At 44.7% G+C, this 18,674-nt stretch overlaps 2 protein-coding genes across 21 annotated transcripts in view; one reads left to right on the top strand and one right to left on the bottom strand.

Annotated features, from left to right (window-relative positions):
• The window catches only part of DNAI2 (dynein axonemal intermediate chain 2), a 375,814-nt gene that overhangs the window by 198,464 nt on the left and 158,676 nt on the right, over positions 1-18,674 (top strand). The window lies entirely within an intron of this gene.
• LOC144767284 (TSC22 domain family protein 1-like) overlaps positions 4,572-18,674 on the bottom strand; it is a 40,376-nt gene continuing 26,273 nt past the window's right edge. The window contains 1 exon segment of the mRNA XM_078650791.1: positions 4,572-4,865. Coding sequence (XP_078506917.1) covers positions 4,572-4,865 — 294 coding nt within the window.

Raw genomic sequence — 18,674 nt, 5'->3', positions numbered from 1 at the left:
CAAAAGTGCACAGAAGACATTGGAATACGGGCTGCATGCAGTATAGCCACACAGCTCGGAAGGACAAGAACCTGTTCATTTAGCTCCTGGAGTCTGGGTGTGCCAAATGTTCATCTTGCCTTCACGGCACAAGAGCTTATGTGGAAGTGCCAAGGATGGCCTTGTGATGGGACATCCGTTTCTAGCAGGAAAAATAAAAGCACAGTCCCAACAATCAGGAGCAGCACCAGCAGGAGAATTCCAAAAATGCTTCTAAGCACGAGGTGCATAAATGATGGAATAACTCCGAAGACTGTCTGAAAGGTACTAACCAAACCAAAGCCAAGGATCTTAAAAAAGTGCACTACATCCGCTGTATTAGACATGTTAAAAATGAAGTGAACCAGCTCCCCAAAATGGCATGGGAAGTTAGTGCGAAGTACGTACTGTATCTCAGAAGATGACCTTGCAACTTGAAGATCTAACGTATCCCTTGCAGATGTTAAGCCTGCATTTTTCTGGAACAAATCGTCTTTCAGTCTACTTACGGTATCAAAATGCACATTTGAAAGATTAATCGAAGGCCACTTAACTGTACAGGCAGGTGGAAACAATAATTATGTAACAGGTTATGACCCCAGAAACGTATACCACATAGGCGATTCCCGGCTTCATTTCACTGCAACTATGATCAATCAACATCAAATAGCCTCCATTAGAGAGTAACCTGAAATTCAGATTAAACTCAGCAGCTGGAGAGCCTTTCAGATAACAGGACAAGTTAGCAATGGATGCATTACATGTGCTGTACAGCAACAATTGTCTACATACTAAGGAATGTCCTAAAGTACTCTCACAATGGGAGCCGCTAAGAAAAATGAATGTTTCGCTATTCCTACAGCAGTATCTAAAAGGTAAAATTCATGACTTCTGTACATACCCTTCCCCTCTTGCTTCCTATCCACCCAATTGATGGTGTTGTAAACAGTAATGAAAGTGGAATGCCAATATTGGCAGAGAAATAAAGCTTTAGATTATCCAATCTGCGGAAGGTGTTTTAGCAACAGCGAATGCTAGTTTCTCTAGCTTCTCCATGTGTCACAAGATTTATGTCACATCCTTCCTTGCCATTATTTTTGCTTATTTGTATGATTGTGAGTTAAAAACAGGCTCATGGCATTAAGTGTTTGGAGTGTCTAGCTCAGTAACATAATAACTCTAAGCTGTGATTGCACATGTTGCAATGTAGACTTATCCTCCTGTATGATGTCTATCACCTATGAGACAATGTTACTCAGAGAGTATATTCTACTAGATAGAGTGGTCATATCATTATCAACTATCGCCAAAGCTCTTTCTAAATTCGCAGTTTCTCAGCTACTTCCTGATGTGAAACCTTCTCAATTTCATTGTATATTGCTTACAAGAACTTCTTTTTGACGTGGTTTTCGAGGACCTAAAAGACAGTCCTGTAATCCCATGTCATCAGAGAGAAAGGACAAGTGTTGTTTCATCTGAGACAATTTTGAGGGTGTTAGCCAAATAATGCACTACTTCCCAATGCTGTATTTAGTTACCACCCACAATTGTTGTATCTGCACATAACGTGGGTCTGGTCAGTTGATCTTAAAACACTTTTGTGTTACCCATGAAAGGTGCTTGGCATCTGTTAGTGTCTAAGTGCCACACTAACCATCCCCCATGATTGGTTCTAGATGAACTGCACATGTCCAGTCTTTCCTCCGTATAATTCGTGAACTGTTGCCAGTCTGCAAAAAAGTGCAAATGTGGGGATTCTTTGTGTGTTTAAGCCCTTTATCTTATCTAGTCCAAGACATGATGTTTGTTGCAGAGTCCTTTTCAGGAAAATCATTTGGTGTAGTATAAGGCATGCTCTAAACAAAGCCTTCTTCTCCTGAACCTGTCAATCCTCAAATCGTTTTCACATCTAACGTGTTCCTCAAAAGTAAAACCCTTGTGTGGACGAACGGGAAATAAAAGATGCAGAATATATCAGCTTGGTGCCTGCCAGCATATTTTTCTTAGCCGGTGTTGGTGTTAGCTTATAATACTAAGCACCGGGTCTGTTGAATCATGACCTGAAAAATATGCAAACCTCTGTGCGAACATGTTGGAGCTACTCAGTGGTGGTACAGGGCAGTGTTCCCACTGTTTAGAATTAAAGCCAGCACGTGAAGTACTTCCTTTATGCTAAACATTTTGACCATATGGTTGAAAACCAATATATTTCATAATAATTAGCACTACCAATGTAGTGTTTATCTGAATCATAAACAGTTGAATACTCTAGATCATCTAGCATCTCATGTACTGTATTAATGTCCCAATCATCAGAAATTTAATTAGGGGTGATAAAGTAATTAAATGATAATTTGAACAAATATGGAATTTGTAAAAATTCAGTAGGCCCAAATATATCATACAGTACCCTATCCCAAATAATTCCATCGGGGATTGGAACAGCAGTGATGCTCACCAGTGAAAGGCCACTTTCACTTTGTGTGATGAAGAATGTGGAATCAAAAGCAAGTCCACATATTCGATAGAGCGTTCTGAGATATAGTGTCCTGTCATAATCAGGAAGAAGACTGTCACAAAACCAATCCAAAGGAACAGAATAAGTAACAAAATTGTAATCCAAAGGTATATCCATTTAGTAACAAAGTACATCTTGAGGCTGCAGCCTGCCTTGGAGAGGTGGAAGAGGAGGTGGAGGTGAATCCGATGCATCCGAAGAGAAATCATCGTAGTTGATGAAATAGCCTGAGGCTGTCGATCTATTCTTGGCAGGTCTGGAACTTCCGTTTAACTTGGAGGTTGTTCGAACTTTGGTACATTGATGTAGACACCATCTGTTTTAGGTTGTAGACAAGACGTTTGTGTTTCCGTACACATTGTTTATATGGCCTTAGTTGATTTAGCAGGCAGAAGATACTTCAGGGCTAACTATCCCCAGCCAGGGAGTCGAATCTTCATCAGAGGTCAGAGTTTCCAATGGGATTTACTGAATGGTAATGAGAGGAGAAAGATAACTACCCAAGAACCTGCACAGTGTACTGTGTAGGACCGCCACATGATGTGGTTCAATAAGATATCATGACGCATATCTCTTATTTTTGTAGACAGCGATCAGGGATAAAAGCACAGTTCTGGTACCTTCAATTGCCAGGGCAGGCCCATATTCTTTTTTGTCCATTATCTTCTTCTGGACTAGGTTACCTGTCTTAGGGATCCAACCAGGTATCACTGGCGCTTTCTTCACTACTCTGGTGGCGGTGAGTTTTACTTGGATCTTGCTTTGTGCGTCCCGGAAGCTATTCAGTTCCTGTAAAACATCCAAATGTTCATTTATCTCAAAAGGTGTTTCTGCCACCACTGTTCTGAGACTGTTGAGGTCTTGCACCCACATCTTAACCTGTACAGGATTTCATAGAGAGTCGGACCACCCAGGGATTTTCTAGGCAGATTGTTAAGTGTTCTTTGGACCCCATACAGGTAATAGACTAAACTGTGAACTGATCCTAATACCCGTGCTGTTAAAGACTGCTTTATATCCCTGCGGACAGTTTTTTTTCTTTCAAATTAAATTTGTAGCCCACATGAGCAAATCCCAGAATTATGTCATCTGCTCTTGTAAAGGGTGTAGATAGGTCATCGTCTATCAAATAAATGTCATCAGCATAGGATAATGCCTGGACATCACATTCTTGTAGAAGTTGTGTAACCCTGGCTGAAAACAACCTGGGGCTGTTCTTATACCCCTGGGGCAAACTACAGAACTGCTTCTCAGAACCCAGCGTGGAAAATGCTGTCAGGTAATTGCTTCCAGGTGCTCTATTTTGGCAGAAAAATCTATTTGAGTTATCCAGTGTAGTTTTGTAGGTTTTAGGCACTATATATTAGTGCTATGCTGTTTTGTTCTGCAAATGTGCGTGTAGCTGTGTTGAAATGTCTGTAATCTAATACTAGACAATATGAATGGGAAACAAAGGAGTATTCATAGGAGAGGTACAATTTTCTATTACAGCTTGGTATTCAATTTGTGCGAGAATCTCTATAACTTCTTTTTTAGCCTCATTTGTAATTGGGCATTGTCTTTGAAGTTGTTGGTTCGACCTCATTGGTATTTCATGATAAGGGGAACTGTCATCCCACCCCAAATGGTTTCTGTATAATGCAGGTGCTTGTGCTAATGCCTCCTCCTCGACAGATGATGGTTTAACTGATTCCGGGACAAGCTTGGAAAAAGCAGGCAAAATTACTGTTTCTTCATTTGGGCAATCCATCACAAATTCAGGTGGCCAATCTTTTTTGGCCAAAGAATGTCATAGCCGAATAACAGGTTCTTCCAAAAGAGAATATTCATGTTTCTAGGTATTTCCCCCTCCAATTGGAGATGAATTTCATACAGACGATGAGGGACACTTACCCTAGTATCCGGTGTTTCCACCTGGATATATTAATTCAACGTTACTCCCTCCAGACAATCCATCAGGTTCTAGCAAACTATTGTGACTTCTGCCGTGCTATCCAACATGGTAAGAGCCCATTCTTTACTCAGAATCAGTGTCTTAAATATCCGTGGAATGCTTCACCTTGATGCCTGCCACCTTCTTCTTTTTGAATTGAGGCTTAGACTGTTTGGGTTTGTCTTCCTTCTTTACGATGTAGTCAGATGAGCGTAGTGAGGCCTTCTTCAGTTTCACGAACTTCTCTGATCTGCGCTCTGACCGTCCACCTCTCTTGGAGCATTTTTCAGATAATTCCTGAAGGGAACAATGTGAACGTGTATCAGTATCCTGATACCTGTGAGGCGTTTTAATAGTTTCACGGTTGTCCAGATTGTAGCGCTTTTCAGTGGCTTCCTGTTGAAGAGACCCACCTAGGGGCTTAGTCTTAATTATTCTTATTATCCCACATCTTCTTAGTTGCAGAGTTGAGTGCTTGCCTTGAGTTATTTTAATCAGAATGACTCTTAACTTGTGGTTTACTAGATCTGCCTCCTAAATAATCTCTATCCACTGTTCCATATGTTTCTTCGATAATGTTTGGTAATTTGCACTCCTGTTGTCCTGGAGGGAAATCTCTTAGGCGCTGGCATGTACCCAGTGCTGTTGCTTCCCCTGAAATGTTATTTAACAATATGGTAGACACTGTGTCAAAATTGGCTGTACGTTTCATCTCCAAGTCCAGGGTAGGTGCACCCCCGTACTCATTTTGGATCTGTTTTAAAGCTTTTGGTAAAACAACTTACAAGGGTGTACCATGAGCAGTGATCTATTCTGCAGCGAAGACTGTGGCCCAAGTGGTGCATTCCACTACAGGTGGAGCCATCACCATCGGCAAGTATATGGTAAGGATCCTGTGTTTCTCCTGCGGTCCCGTATGGGGAAGCATTGCTTCATGCTGGCTTGTTTTTTGTGCAACCCAGAGCGGAATTTCCTGCCGCCTGATGGGAACTTTTCCAATTACTACATTTATTGTTTTGGGGCCGATTCCCAGTGTAGCCAATTGTGGTTGTGCAGCTTGAGCTGCCCTCACAGGATTTAAGGTCATTGATCGCATAAGAAACAGTTTCAGGCTTCTAAATATTCTGACCGAACTGTTGTATAGTGTTCGTACTTGCGCTGCTATTAAATTACAACAATGTCAGCTAAAACCGGCCCTTTTGCTCCCTCATTGTTAAGGGGAGGGGACCAAGTTGAACTTCTTCTATTGTGTGTGATTGGGTACCATTAAACCAATTTTGATGTTCTTGGTATGTTAGTGGCATTTCTAGATCTTCATAAGCAGTGTAGTTCAGTAGAACGTTAGTTGCAGTGTACGTGTGGAACAATCTTGAGAGATTGTCAGCTGCTCGGAATTTAATGCATGAACAGAACACGTCTGTCCTAAATGCCTCATGAGCCTCAACATCAAAGGTAACTTGCCCACTTGTAAGTGTGTTACCACTTCGATGCAGCATCTGAGTAACTGCATGCCTGTAACAGTCAGCTATTTTTACTGCTTCTTATTAGGCAATCAGAGTATGTGGAAATCAGAGAGGGTACCACTACGAGACAATTCTTTGGAAGTTTCAAGCTTGAACAAACTACAGTGTCGTGTAGTTCCTGTAAATCTATATAGGATCTGCGTGTTTAGACAACATAAACTACAGGATTGGTGTCCAGGCTGATTCCAGACACCCCTAAAGAATAGACCTGCTAGCTCACAGTGCCACCATAAACCCTCTCATAAACCCCCTCAAGGGGCGTATAGTTTCTAGCAACTATTGAACATGACAACCTTTGATCCTTCAGGGATCGTGGAAACAGTGTTCTACTTTTTGCTCAGTCACTTGTGCTCACTTGGACTCAGACAAATACACAGAATAAACGACGAGGACGTTTTCAATAAGTATTTATTGAACCACCGTCATTCTAGTATAAAATACGTGTGCTGCAACAACCATTAGACAGTAACAGATATATATGATTGCAAGCACCGACAGAGTAAATAAAAGGTAGAATTCTACCATGGTGCTAAAACAGTGAATATATGCAGGCATATAGATACATGGCAGTAATCATGCATACTCCTAAGATGCTAAACCTATCTAACTGTACCTAACTGTACCAAGCATGTATGTATGGTTTAAAGCCAAGAATCCTCTAGGAGAGAGCCAACCCCATTCCCTGATGGGAGGGAACTAAGGACCCCGTCTTGGTTTCGATTTGGACACCCCACAAGGGATGTTAGACCACTGCGTGCTGGAGTTTCTGCGGGCAGGAATCTCAGCGTCTTGTGTCGGCATGGCAGGTTCTCCTCTGGCTGCCCAGTCAAGATGCTCTTCTTTTATACTTGAATGGTACCCTCAGGGGTTCTACCTAGATGATTAATGGTACTGTGGGCCTGTCGCCCAAGAATGGCGATAGCATGACTTTTGTACAGAGTTATTACACATAAGATGGTAATACTGCAGGCAGGGGATTAGGATATGATACTAAGAATCCTCATGCATAATAAATGAGGCTAGTCTTCGAAGAAAACCACTTGACATTTATTTGGCACGTAACTAGGTAAAAGTTCAGCGTCAGAGCTATTATGTAGAGCAAGGTAAGACAAATGTAGGTAAAAGGTCGTGCAGCAACCTAGGTTTATATTGGGGCACATTTGGGCTCCTAACACCTACTCCTCATCCGAAGGACGATAAAATTAATAGATGCTAATATATGCCATTTGCAAAAAGCATAAAAACATCGAAATAAAAAACTAGTTTTAAAAGCATCTAAAAACATGGAACATGTGAAAATTGATGCAAATGTTAGAAAAGCTCTACAAGTCTTCTAAATAGTCAATATACTGTTAGACCAACTGAGTACATTGAAAGCTATGGTGCCCAGTGAGAACAGGAAAGAAAAAAAACAACAATGTTTTCGAATTTCAATTTGAGTTGTTTTAGAAAAGGCCAAATTGTTCCCATCACATAGAGAGCCAAATGTTTGTGTCCTGTGTAAGACGTGACATCGCTGTTGCTTGCGTTCCCAGGATGGTCCCTGTAGCACCTCTTGTATCAGGTCAATGGAACAAAGGTGATCATCTTCAGTTAGCGCAGCATCCGCTGAAGAAACACTTGAAGCCTGTGTGCTAGTCATAGAGACTGTGTCCCTTCAGACAGGAGCTGAAGCACCCTGTGGAGGCTCTAAGAATGCCGTTATCAACATTGGAACATGCTGAGGACACTATAACACGTGGACCTCTAAGGGTCTAGTCATACATCAACGTCCAGTGGTGCAACTGATGGACGGGTCAAACATATATCTAACACGCATTCGCATCTGCAGATTAGGCAGAAGAGCACAAAGCAAGATGCAGGCGACCCAGACTGATCTGAAGTAAAGGAACAAATACTCACTTAGCTCCTGAACCCGAGGTGCACCCAGATAGAGTACTATGCGTTCACGGCATCGTCACACCAGGAGTGCTTTTTTTATCTCTTTGGAAACTGGTCCGTCTATTGCGTAGCAGAAAATTAAAACAAGAATTCCTACCACAAGCAGTAGGAGCAGCTGAAGCCCTCCAAAACACTCCCCAACATGGAGTGTACAAATGATGGAATAACTCTGATTATTGTCTGAAAGGTGCTTAATAGTCCAGAAATTAGGCTCTTAAATAGGTCCCACTCGTATCAGACATGTTAAAGATAAGATGTAGCATTTCTCCGAAATGGAGCGGGAAGTTTGTTTGGACTAGCACCTGTATCTCAGCCGAAGACCTTGCAACCAGGAGATCAAAAGTCTCTCAGGCTGAGGTTAAGGCCACATCCTTCTGTAACAGCATGGCTTTCAGTCTTCTCAGAGAATGAAACTGTATAAGGGAAACATCAAACGAAGGCCAACGCGTTGCTTCCCTAACTGTGTGGGTCGGTGGAAACAATACTTGCATACAACAAGTAACGCAGGAACTTACTGTGACCAGATATGCGATGCATGGTACCATTCCACAACAACCTTGATCATTCAACATCAAATAACTCCCATCGGAGAGTAGTTTGAACACCTGATGAATCACAGCAGCTTGGGATCCTTTCAAGTGACACGATAGGTGTGCAACCAAAGCATTACATGCTCTGTGAAGCAAAATAGCCTGACACATTAGAGACCCATTTAACTCTCACAGTCTGAACCGCTGAGAAACACTTCAGTGTCCCGATTCCTGCATCTAAATCTGTACGGTAATTCCCAAGATTCATGTATGCATTCCTCACCCAACGCTTCATACCTGCCTACCTAGAGATACTGTAAACAGTACTGAAACTGGAATGTCATGACTGGCAGTGTAATATGGCCATGGATTAACCATTCAGTGAAGGGTGACTCAGCCACGGTAAAAGGTAACTTTTCAATTTGCAGCATTGTATACTTTGCATCTCTTCGTGCCATTATTGTCTGTCTGACTGTTAGATTGTATGCAGAAAACAGAGACCTACTTTGATAAACCGCCAGGGCATGTGACCAGAACGCAGTGATTGCAGCATCCAGCTCAATAATAGAATGGATCACAATTGTGATTGCCCATGTTGAAGAATTGACAAATCCTGTTCTATTTTATCTATTGCAGAAGACACAATGTTGTCCGGTGAATAAATCCTGGACGTCAATGTGGTCATGCCATTGTCGACTACTGCCAAATCCTTTTCTAGGTTATCCCCTTCAATCTCACGCAACCTCTCAGCAGCCTCTTGTTGAGAGATTTTCCATATTTCATTGTAACTAGCGTATAAGAAGCACTTCTGACGTGGCTTTTGGGGACCTAACAAAAAATCACCACGATCCATGTCATCAGAGAGTACGGACAAGTGTTGCTTCAGTTGGGACAGTGTTGAGGTTTCTAGGCATAACTCCCAACACTGAGATGTCACCACCACCGAGTGTTCTGTTTTTATGTAGGCCTATGGATACTAAACCCTTTGGTGGTACCCCTGAATCTTGACTGACACCTATTTGTGTCGATAATCCAAACCAGCCATCCCTTCCAATTGGGGTCTGATGCATTATTATAATAATAATAATATTAATAACAAAGTTTATAAAGCGCATGGTTACGCCATCTCGGCGTGTCCCCGCGCTGAGGTGAGAGAAAAGTAGCATCACCTGGCTCCAAGGCACTCAAACCTTGCTTATCCAGAGAACAAATGGGTTTTAAGCGCCTTCCTAAACCTAACTTCAGAGGTCTCTATACAGAGATTTAGAGGGAGTTTTTCCAATTCTGGGTTGCCTGGAACCGGAAGGATCTACCTCCCATTCTGGCCTTCTTCACCTTAGGCACTATCAACAGGCCAGTCCCACTAGATCTCAGAGACCTTCCAGGTACATAGCTGGTGACAAGGTCCTTCAGATATGAGGGACCCTTGTCCTGGGTGATGCGATGGCATATACATCATACTTTAAACATCACTCGCTTCCTAATAGGTAGCCAATGCAAAGTATCTAAGGCTTTTTTTGAGGCCACCCTCCTAGGCTGTGCCAGCACCAGTCGCGCAGCGGCATTCTGCACAACCTGCAGTCTCCCAAGGCATTTAGCAGTGGCGCCCAGATAAAGAATATTGCCATAATCTAGGCGAGATGTAATGAGGGCATGCACCAATGTCTTCCTAGCCTCTAAGGGAAGGCGATCCATTGTTTTCCGTACATTTTTAAAGACTCCGATACATTTCCCCACTACACGTCTCGTGTGAGTTTCATAAGAGAGAGTGGGGTCCAACCAGACTCCAAGATTTTTTGCCAAGGTACACGGTCCCGGAGTGGGGCCTAGGCTCAGAGGCCACCATGCCGACGTCCAACTTGATGCATTACCCCCCACCACAAGCACCTCAGTCTTATTCCCATTTAGCTTCAGGCAGTTCTTAGCCATCCAGGAGGCAAGCTCCTGCATGCATGCCCTGAAGTTAGAGGCAGCAACATCTGGTGCTCGAGATAGGGAGATCACCAATTGGGTATCGTCGGCATATGAGATGACCCCACTCCAAAGCCCTGCGCTATCTCTGCCAAAGGAGTAACATATAGGTTAAACAAGGTAGGGCTCAGAGCAGAGCGCTGAGGCACACCCTGCTCCAGCTTGACATCCTTGGAGTAGTGCGCCCCCTGTCTGACCTGAAAGCTAGCCAGAGACACCGCCTTTATTCAGACACTGCAGCAAGGTGTAGTGTTCCACAGTGTCAAAGGCAGCGCTTAGGTCCAGCATAACCAGGGCCATCGTATGCCCAGCGTCTGCCCCCTGTCTGATGGATTCCGTGGCCAGGAGTAAGGCAGACTCTGTAGAGTAGAAAGGCCGGAGCCCGATTGAGACGGGTGCAGAAGGCTGGATTCCTCCACATAGGTCATCAGCTGTTGATTGACCACCTTCTCTGCTTTGTACAAACCATCATGTAGAATGTCATCTAGTGTATCCTCACTATGTTGTGTATTGTTTTGCCACCCCTCAAAGTGTGTAAGAAAGAGAATCTGAGGTGTGTTCAAGTCCTTGATCTTGGATAACCCAAGACAGGAAGTCCGTTGCACTGTGTTGTTCAGGAGGATAATTTGCTGTAATATGAGGCATGTTCTAAATAAGGTCTAAATTCCCTGAACTTGCCAATCTTTAGTCCCCTGGACAGATTTTGTGTTTATGGTGTCCCTCCAAAGGTTGAAACCATGTAAAGACAACTGGTAAGCAGAGTATATCTGTTTTGTGTTAGTGAGCATATTTTTCTTAGTAGGTATAGGTGCAAGCTTATAATAATAAGATATCGGGTCTGAAGTGTTGAACCCAGAAAAATAATCAAACTTTTGTGCAAATGTTACTGAACTACCTTTTAGTGGTGTTGAGCAATGTTCACATTGATGGTAAGAGAAAACATTATGTGGAATACTTGCTTTGTGCAAGAAATGATAACCATAGTGTTGGTGACAATACGTGGTGTCAAAATCAGATGCATCATCATACAATTCATTACTGGAAAATGCAGCAGCTTGTTTTAAACCAGACAGCATAGTATTTGCAGTTTCAAAGTCCCAATCATCAGAGAAGGGCCTGGGGGTGATGATGTCACTTAGAGAGATTTTAAACAAGTGTGGTCATTTTAAAAGTTCAGTAGGACCATATGCATCATATACAACCCTATCCCAAACTATTCCTTCAGGATCAGGAACTGTTGTAATATTCAGTAAGGACAGGTCTCTTTGTTCAAGATATGATGATGCATGTGGTTTCACGACCAGGTACACACGTTGTACTGCGGAGCATTCTGGGAAATAATGTCCACTCAGGAGCATATGAAAGATAGTCACTATACCTATCCAAAGGACTAGGAAAAGTACACCAATTGCAATCCAGAGCTGTAACCAGGGAGAAACAAAATAAGTAATTTCTGTTTGTGGGAAACAGGAAGTGGCCATGATTCGGGTTCACTTGGAGTCAGAGAGAAAGGATCAGAATCAATGAAGTAGCCAGACGCAGTTCGATCTCTCTTTGGTAGCTCAGCAGGTTTTGTAGAACTGGCAGATGACTCATTTCGAGACATATTCACATATATGTCGGTATTAGGCCGAATTGAGATCTGTGTTTCACTTGTATTTTTTTGCTGTTCAATTTCAACAGGCAAGAGTTCAATTCCATTGTTGGTACCTCCTTCACTTCGTGTAGAAGAATCTTCAAATGTTATTAATCTTTCTGTCTGAACTTCCTGTATTGTAGCGAGAGGAGATTGGTGGCTACCCAGGAGTCCCGCGGCCTACTATTTAGTATTGGCCACATAGTGTGGTTTGATCAGATCGATGGAGACAAATCTCTTTTCTTTCTTGCCGGCAAGAGGCGGAAGAGGAAATGTTCTTGTTCCTTCCAGAGCCTGGGCAGGTACAGGCACTCTATAGGATGGCCCAAATTCTTTTTTGTCCACAATCTTTTCTCTAACCAGGTCACCAATCTTTGGGACCCAGGTAGGCCTTGCTAGAACAGCTTTCACTTCCTCAATGGCGGTCCGTTTTACTTGGACGTTGCTTTGTATTGCGGGTATTAATTGAGATCCTGTAAAACAGCCAAAAAATCATTAATGTCAATTTTTTTTCCATCTGACACTGCTGCCACACTCGAGATTGGGTACCCACATTCTAGTTCTAAGCAGGACTTCATATGGAGTGCGGCCCCCTAGGGAACTTCTTGGCATGTTGTTAAGTGCCCTCTGGGCCCCATACAGGTGATTGACCCAACTGCCGCCCAAGTCTAATACCCTAGTGGTTAAGGATTGCTTTAAGTCTCGGTTTTTCCTTTCCACAATCGGATTTCACTCAGGATGATACAGAGAGCAGTACCACAACACCACACCAACACTTTCCATGTCTTCTTTGTAAGCCCATGAGCAAAACGCAGGGCCATGGTCAGAATGTAATGTGTCGATTGCATATGTCCCTATGCATACTCGCAAATCGGGGAGCGGATGTAGCCATACGGCTAGAGTGGTCGACCTCGAATCTGGGGAACTGGGTTCGAGTCTCACGCTCAACATCCTGTGATTCTGGGCAAATCAATTAATCTCCCCGTGCCTAACAAAAATAAATGTGTCCCTCTGTAACGAAATTGGTGCTCATCTAAAGCCCTCTGATACCTGATATCCTCGGGTCTAGTTTGCGCTATATAAAAGTCTTAAAAAAATAAATAAATTAAAACAAAAAAAACTCCTTATTAATAGTTCGAGCGTCAGCTGAGTGCTGTGGCCAAACCCACAGGAATCTAGAGCATGAATCCGCTGCCACCAAGGTGTACTTGTAAGCCCCATATGATTGTAAGGTGCCACAGTGGTCCAAATAGTAAAAAACACAGTTGATGGACAGAATGTAGAACAATGTCATACATTCACCCCAGTACAGAGATCTGGGCCTAAATCCATCGTTTTTTTGCACTCTACACCACCCTGGGTTAGACACTGGCTATATGCAAATCAGCTCTGACCCTGTGCCTCATGGGAACAGTCCAGTCCGAACTACCAAGCCATGTCTTTCCCAGACCGGAATCAAGCATCCAAGGACCGGTTTCTGGCTATCAGCCTTCATCAGCCTGGATAGCTTGACTCCAGTGGTGTGGAGAGCCTGGGACTCACGTCTGAGCATACCCAGCCCACTCGGGGTGAAAATTGTAAAAAACACAGTTGATGGACAGAATGTAGAACAATGTCATACATTCACCCCAGTACAGAGATCTGGGCCTAAATCCATCGTTTTCTTGCACTCTACACCACCCTGGGTTAGACACTGGCTATATGCAAATCAGCTCTGACCCTGTGCCTCATGGGAACAGTCCAGTCCGAACTACCAAGCCATGTCTTTCCCAGACCGGAATCAAGCATCCAAGGACCGGTTTCTGGCTATCAGCCTTCATCAGCCTGGATAGCTTGACTCCAGTGGTGTGGAGAGCCTGGGACTCACATCTGAGCATACCCAGCCCACTCGGGGTGAAAATTGTAAAAAACACAGTTGATGGACAGAATGTAGAACAATGTCATACATTCACCCCAGTACAGAGATCTGGGCCTAAATCCATCGTTTTTTTGCACTCTACACCACCCTGGGTTAGACACTGGCTATATGCAAATCAGCTCTGACCCTGTGCCTCATGGGAACAGTCCAGTCCGAACTACCAAGCCATGTCTTTCCCAGACCGGAATCAAGCATCCAAGGACCGGTTTCTGGCTATCAGCCTTCATCAGCCTGGATAGCTTGACTCCAGTGGTGTGGAGAGCCTGGGACTCACGTCTGAGCATACCCAGCCCACTCGGGGTGAAAATTGTAAAAAACACAGTTGATGGACAGAATGTAGAACAATGTCATACATTCACCCCAGTACAGAGATCTGGGCCTAAATCCATCGTTTTTTTGCACTCTACACCACCCTGGGTTAGACACTGGCTATATGCAAATCAGCTCTGACCCTGTGCCTCATGGGAACAGTCCAGTCCGAACTACCAAGCCATGTCTTTCCCAGACCGGAATCAAGCATCCAAGGACCGGTTTCTGGCTATCAGCCTTCATCAGCCTGGAATCAGCCTGGATAGCTTGACTCCAGTGGTGTGGAGAGCCTGGGACTCACGTCTGTGCATACCAGCCCACTCGGGGTGAAAATTGTAAAAAACACAGTTGATGGACAGAATGTAGAACAATATCATACATTCACCCCAGTACAGAGATCTGGGCCTAAATCCGTCATTTTTTTGCACTCTACACCACCCTGGGTTAGACACTGACTATATGCAAATCAGCTCTGACCCTGTGCCTCATGGGAACAGTCCAGTCCAAACTACCAAGCCATGTCTTTCCCAGACCGGAATCAAGCATCCAAGGACCGGTTTCTGGCTATCAGCCTTCATCAGCCTGGATAGCTTGACTCCAGTGGTGTGGAGAGCCTGGGACTCACGTCTGAGCATACCCAGCCCACTCGGGGTGAAAATTGTAAAAAACACAGTTGATGGACAGAATGTAGAACAATGTCATACATTCAGCCCAGTACAGAGATCTGGGCCTAAATCCATCGTTTTTTTGCACTCTACACCATCCTGGGTTAGACACTGGCTATATGCAAATCAGCTCTGACCCTGTGCCTCATGGGAACAGTCCAGTCCGAACTACCAAGCCATGTCTTTCCCAGACCGGAATCAAGCATCCAAGGACCGGTTTCTGGCTATCAGCCTTCATCAGCCTGGATAGCTTGACTCCAGTGGTGTGGAGAGCCTGGGACTCACATCTGAGCATACCCAGCCCACTCGGGGTGAAAATTGTAAAAAACACAGTTGATGGACAGAATGTAGAACAATGTCATACATTCACCCCAGTACAGAGATCTGGGCCTAAATCCATCGTTTTTTTGCACTCTACACCACCCTGGGTTAGACACTGGCTATATGCAAATCAGCTCTGACCCTGTGCCTCATGGGAACAGTCCAGTCCGAACTACCAAGCCATGTCTTTCCCAGACCGGAATCAAGCATCCAAGGACCGGTTTCTGGCTATCAGCCTTCATCAGCCTGGATAGCTTGACTCCAGTGGTGTGGAGAGCCTGGGACCCACGTCTGAGCATACCCAGCCCACTCGGGGTGAAAATTGTAAAAAACACAGTTGATGGACAGAATGTAGAACAATGTCATACATTCACCCCAGTACAGAGATCTGGGCCTAAATCCATCGTTTTTTTGCACTCTACACCACCCTGGGTTAGACACTGGCTATATGCAAATCAGCTCTGACCCTGTGCCTCATGGGAACAGTCCAGTCCGAACTACCAAGCCATGTCTTTCCCAGACCGGAATCAAGCATCCAAGGACCGGTTTCTGGCTATCAGCCTTCATCAGCCTGGATAGCTTGACTCCAGTGTCTAACCCAGGGTGGTGTGGAGTGCAAAAAAACGATGGATTTAGGCCCAGATCTTTGTACTGGGGTGAATGTATGACATTGTTGTACATTCTGTCCATCAACTGTGTTTTTTACAGTGGTCCAAATAGACACATTCAAGAAGGCTGTCTAAAATCATTAGTGGGGTCTGAGGTGGACGTGCTATGGTGGAACCTCTCATCTGCTGGCAGATGTCGCACTTAAGGACAAAGCCCATGGTCTCTTTGGTAAGACCTGGCCACCAATTACGCTGTTTCAGTAGTGAAACCGTTGCAGTAACACCTGCGTGTGCTATCCCAGACCTCGTGTGCAGCTAGAATTAAACCTAATCTGCGATCCATGTTTCCCCCACTCCTTGAATTTGAGCATACGGAATATTTTGTGCGCTAACTTGTAGGAGCATTTGAGTGGAAAACCTTTTAGCAAGGCTGATCTGCTGTTACACATAGCGTTCACAGCTCTCATTATCTGTCCATCTATTCTCGTACTAGAATGAGTGATTGCAGCAAGGGCAGTAATTCTCACTGTCGCCTTGGCGGATTCATCACCCAGTGAATTCCCTTCAACGTGCACACCAACATGCTGTTGACTCAGTGTGTGAATTACATGAGCCTGTGGCAAGCCTTTCTTCAGCTCCGCCACTTGTTCCCATAACAACTTTTACTTTATTGTGCACTCTTCTGAATCTCTAAACCCAGTCTGGATCCAATAGTGAAGATGTTTGTTGTATGACTGGACACAGTAAAACGAATTGCACACAATAAGTGTGGGGAATTCCCGATCCGTTTTTTTAGTGCCAGTATCAGGGCTTTTAGGTTTGCCAGCTGTGCCATGCAATCTCCAAGAGATTGGGTCTGCGTATTTCTAGGAACTTGCAGTCCTGTATATGTCCCTTTACAAAAGCACATGCTGCGATGTATTGTTTACTTCCTACGGCTGGTAGGGCAGATCCGTCAGTGTAAATTATGTATTCATACTGGTCTAGAGGCATTATTTATTTCGGGAGAGGGTATTCTTGGTCATACTGAAGGTATGCTTGTGTTTTGTTTTGTTTCAAAGTCTGTTTTATTTTCAACTTCAGGGGAAACATGGCACAGGTCTTAAAGTACACAGCTTTAAGCCTTCAACCCTATACTGGGCCGGCCGCGTGCGCAGGCAGTGCAGTTGTTGCACAGAAAATGCAACTCAAGGAGCAAATATTAACACAGCATGTCGCCTACAACCCCTGTGGGGCCGGTCGCGTAGTGCTTAAGAGTGCGATACCTAGAGATGAAGCAGGCATAGACACAACCTCTATGGGACCAGAACTTGAAGTCACGAGTAAGAGGTCTAAAAAAAAACAAAGAGCCAGAGGCGTCAGAGGAAAAGAAGATAGGTGAGAAAAGTTAGAGGTAAAAGTTAAAAGAGAAGGTGTGGCATGGACGGGCAGGAGGAGGGAGCGCAGCGTGAAGGTCCCTTGCAGGCCCCGTTGTCCACGCGTGGAGGGGGGCTACGCCAACAGGGGCTCTGCATGCAGAAGCAATCTGTCAGGGGCAGGCGGCAGTATAGCATCTTCAAAAAATCGCAGCGCCCTAAGTTTAGTAGGCATGTAACGGGTACGCTCTATCGCGCAAAGGTATTTAATCAGAGGGTGCCAGACAGTTTGAAAACGAGTGTCTCGTGCTGGTATCCGCGCTGTGAAGAGATCCATTGTAAGGACTTGCCATAAGCGCACGTACCAAGCAGCGATTGGAGGGGGCTCTGCTTTCTTCCAGTAGAGCTCTATAAGCTGCTTAGCAGCTCCGAGCATCTGAAGCGCAATTATCCAATCGCTACAGGTGCGTGCCTTAAGATAGGCAGGTTTAATGCCCAAAAGAATCGTGCTTGTGGCTTCAGGCAGAGGGAACCTCAACACCCTTTTAATGTGGCTGTGGACCTCCTTCCAAAACAGGGTTAGTAGCGGGCAGGCCCACCAGATGTCTATGAGATCCCCAGGCGCAGTCGAACACCTCCAGCACATGGTGGAAGTCACAGGGAACATCTAATGTAGCCTCGTAGGCGTATAATACCATTGCGTCATGACTTTATATGCATTTTCTTGCTGTGGGACGCTGCGATAGATCTTGGGGATATCTCGCCATAAGCGACTTCACTGCGGAGGCATGATTTCCGTAGCGGATGTTGACTGCTATTGACGTTGGTATGGGTGGGAAGGCGTTTCCAGGGGATGCTGCAGGATCTGATAGATCCGAGAAACCAGGCCCTTCGATTCATCAAAAGAGCGGACCAGCCGCTCAAAGGGAGTGAATGGGTGGGTATCTGCCTGATACATCTCTGCCGAGGGGACCCAGTACTGCAGCTGTGCGTACTGTAGTCATGCAGTAACTGCGAGACAAAACTCTTCTCTACACTGAGCGAACGTTTTGATAGTGCCTCCCTCAAATAGGTCGCCAATCACTCTGCATCCCCCTTGCGAACACTTGGTAAAAGCTTGCGTGATATAGGCCGGATGGAATAAAGGATTCACTTCAATGGGCTTATGTGGAGAAGGGAATGTTGATAGGCCTCTGCGCACCGCCACCTTGTCCCAGATATCCAGGACCGTTCGAGTGGGCACCGTCATATATGCACTTCGGGAGCGTGCCTCTCTGTGGAGCCACGTGAGGTCCAAAATGGTACGCCCAGTGTCCGTCCTATCCATGTGCAGCCAAACCTTTTCAATCTCAGTTGTTGTCCATTCCGTCGCAAAGTGGAGATGGGAAGCCCAATAGTAATCCAGGAGGTTGGGACAGGCCAGTCCCC

The sequence above is a fragment of the Lissotriton helveticus genome, chromosome 7, assembly GCF_964261635.1.
Source record: "Lissotriton helveticus chromosome 7, aLisHel1.1, whole genome shotgun sequence".
NCBI classification, from domain to species: Eukaryota; Metazoa; Chordata; class Amphibia; order Caudata; family Salamandridae; genus Lissotriton; species Lissotriton helveticus.
The sequence above is the reverse complement of the archived record's forward strand: the minus strand, read 5'-3'. Positions and strand labels throughout refer to the sequence as shown.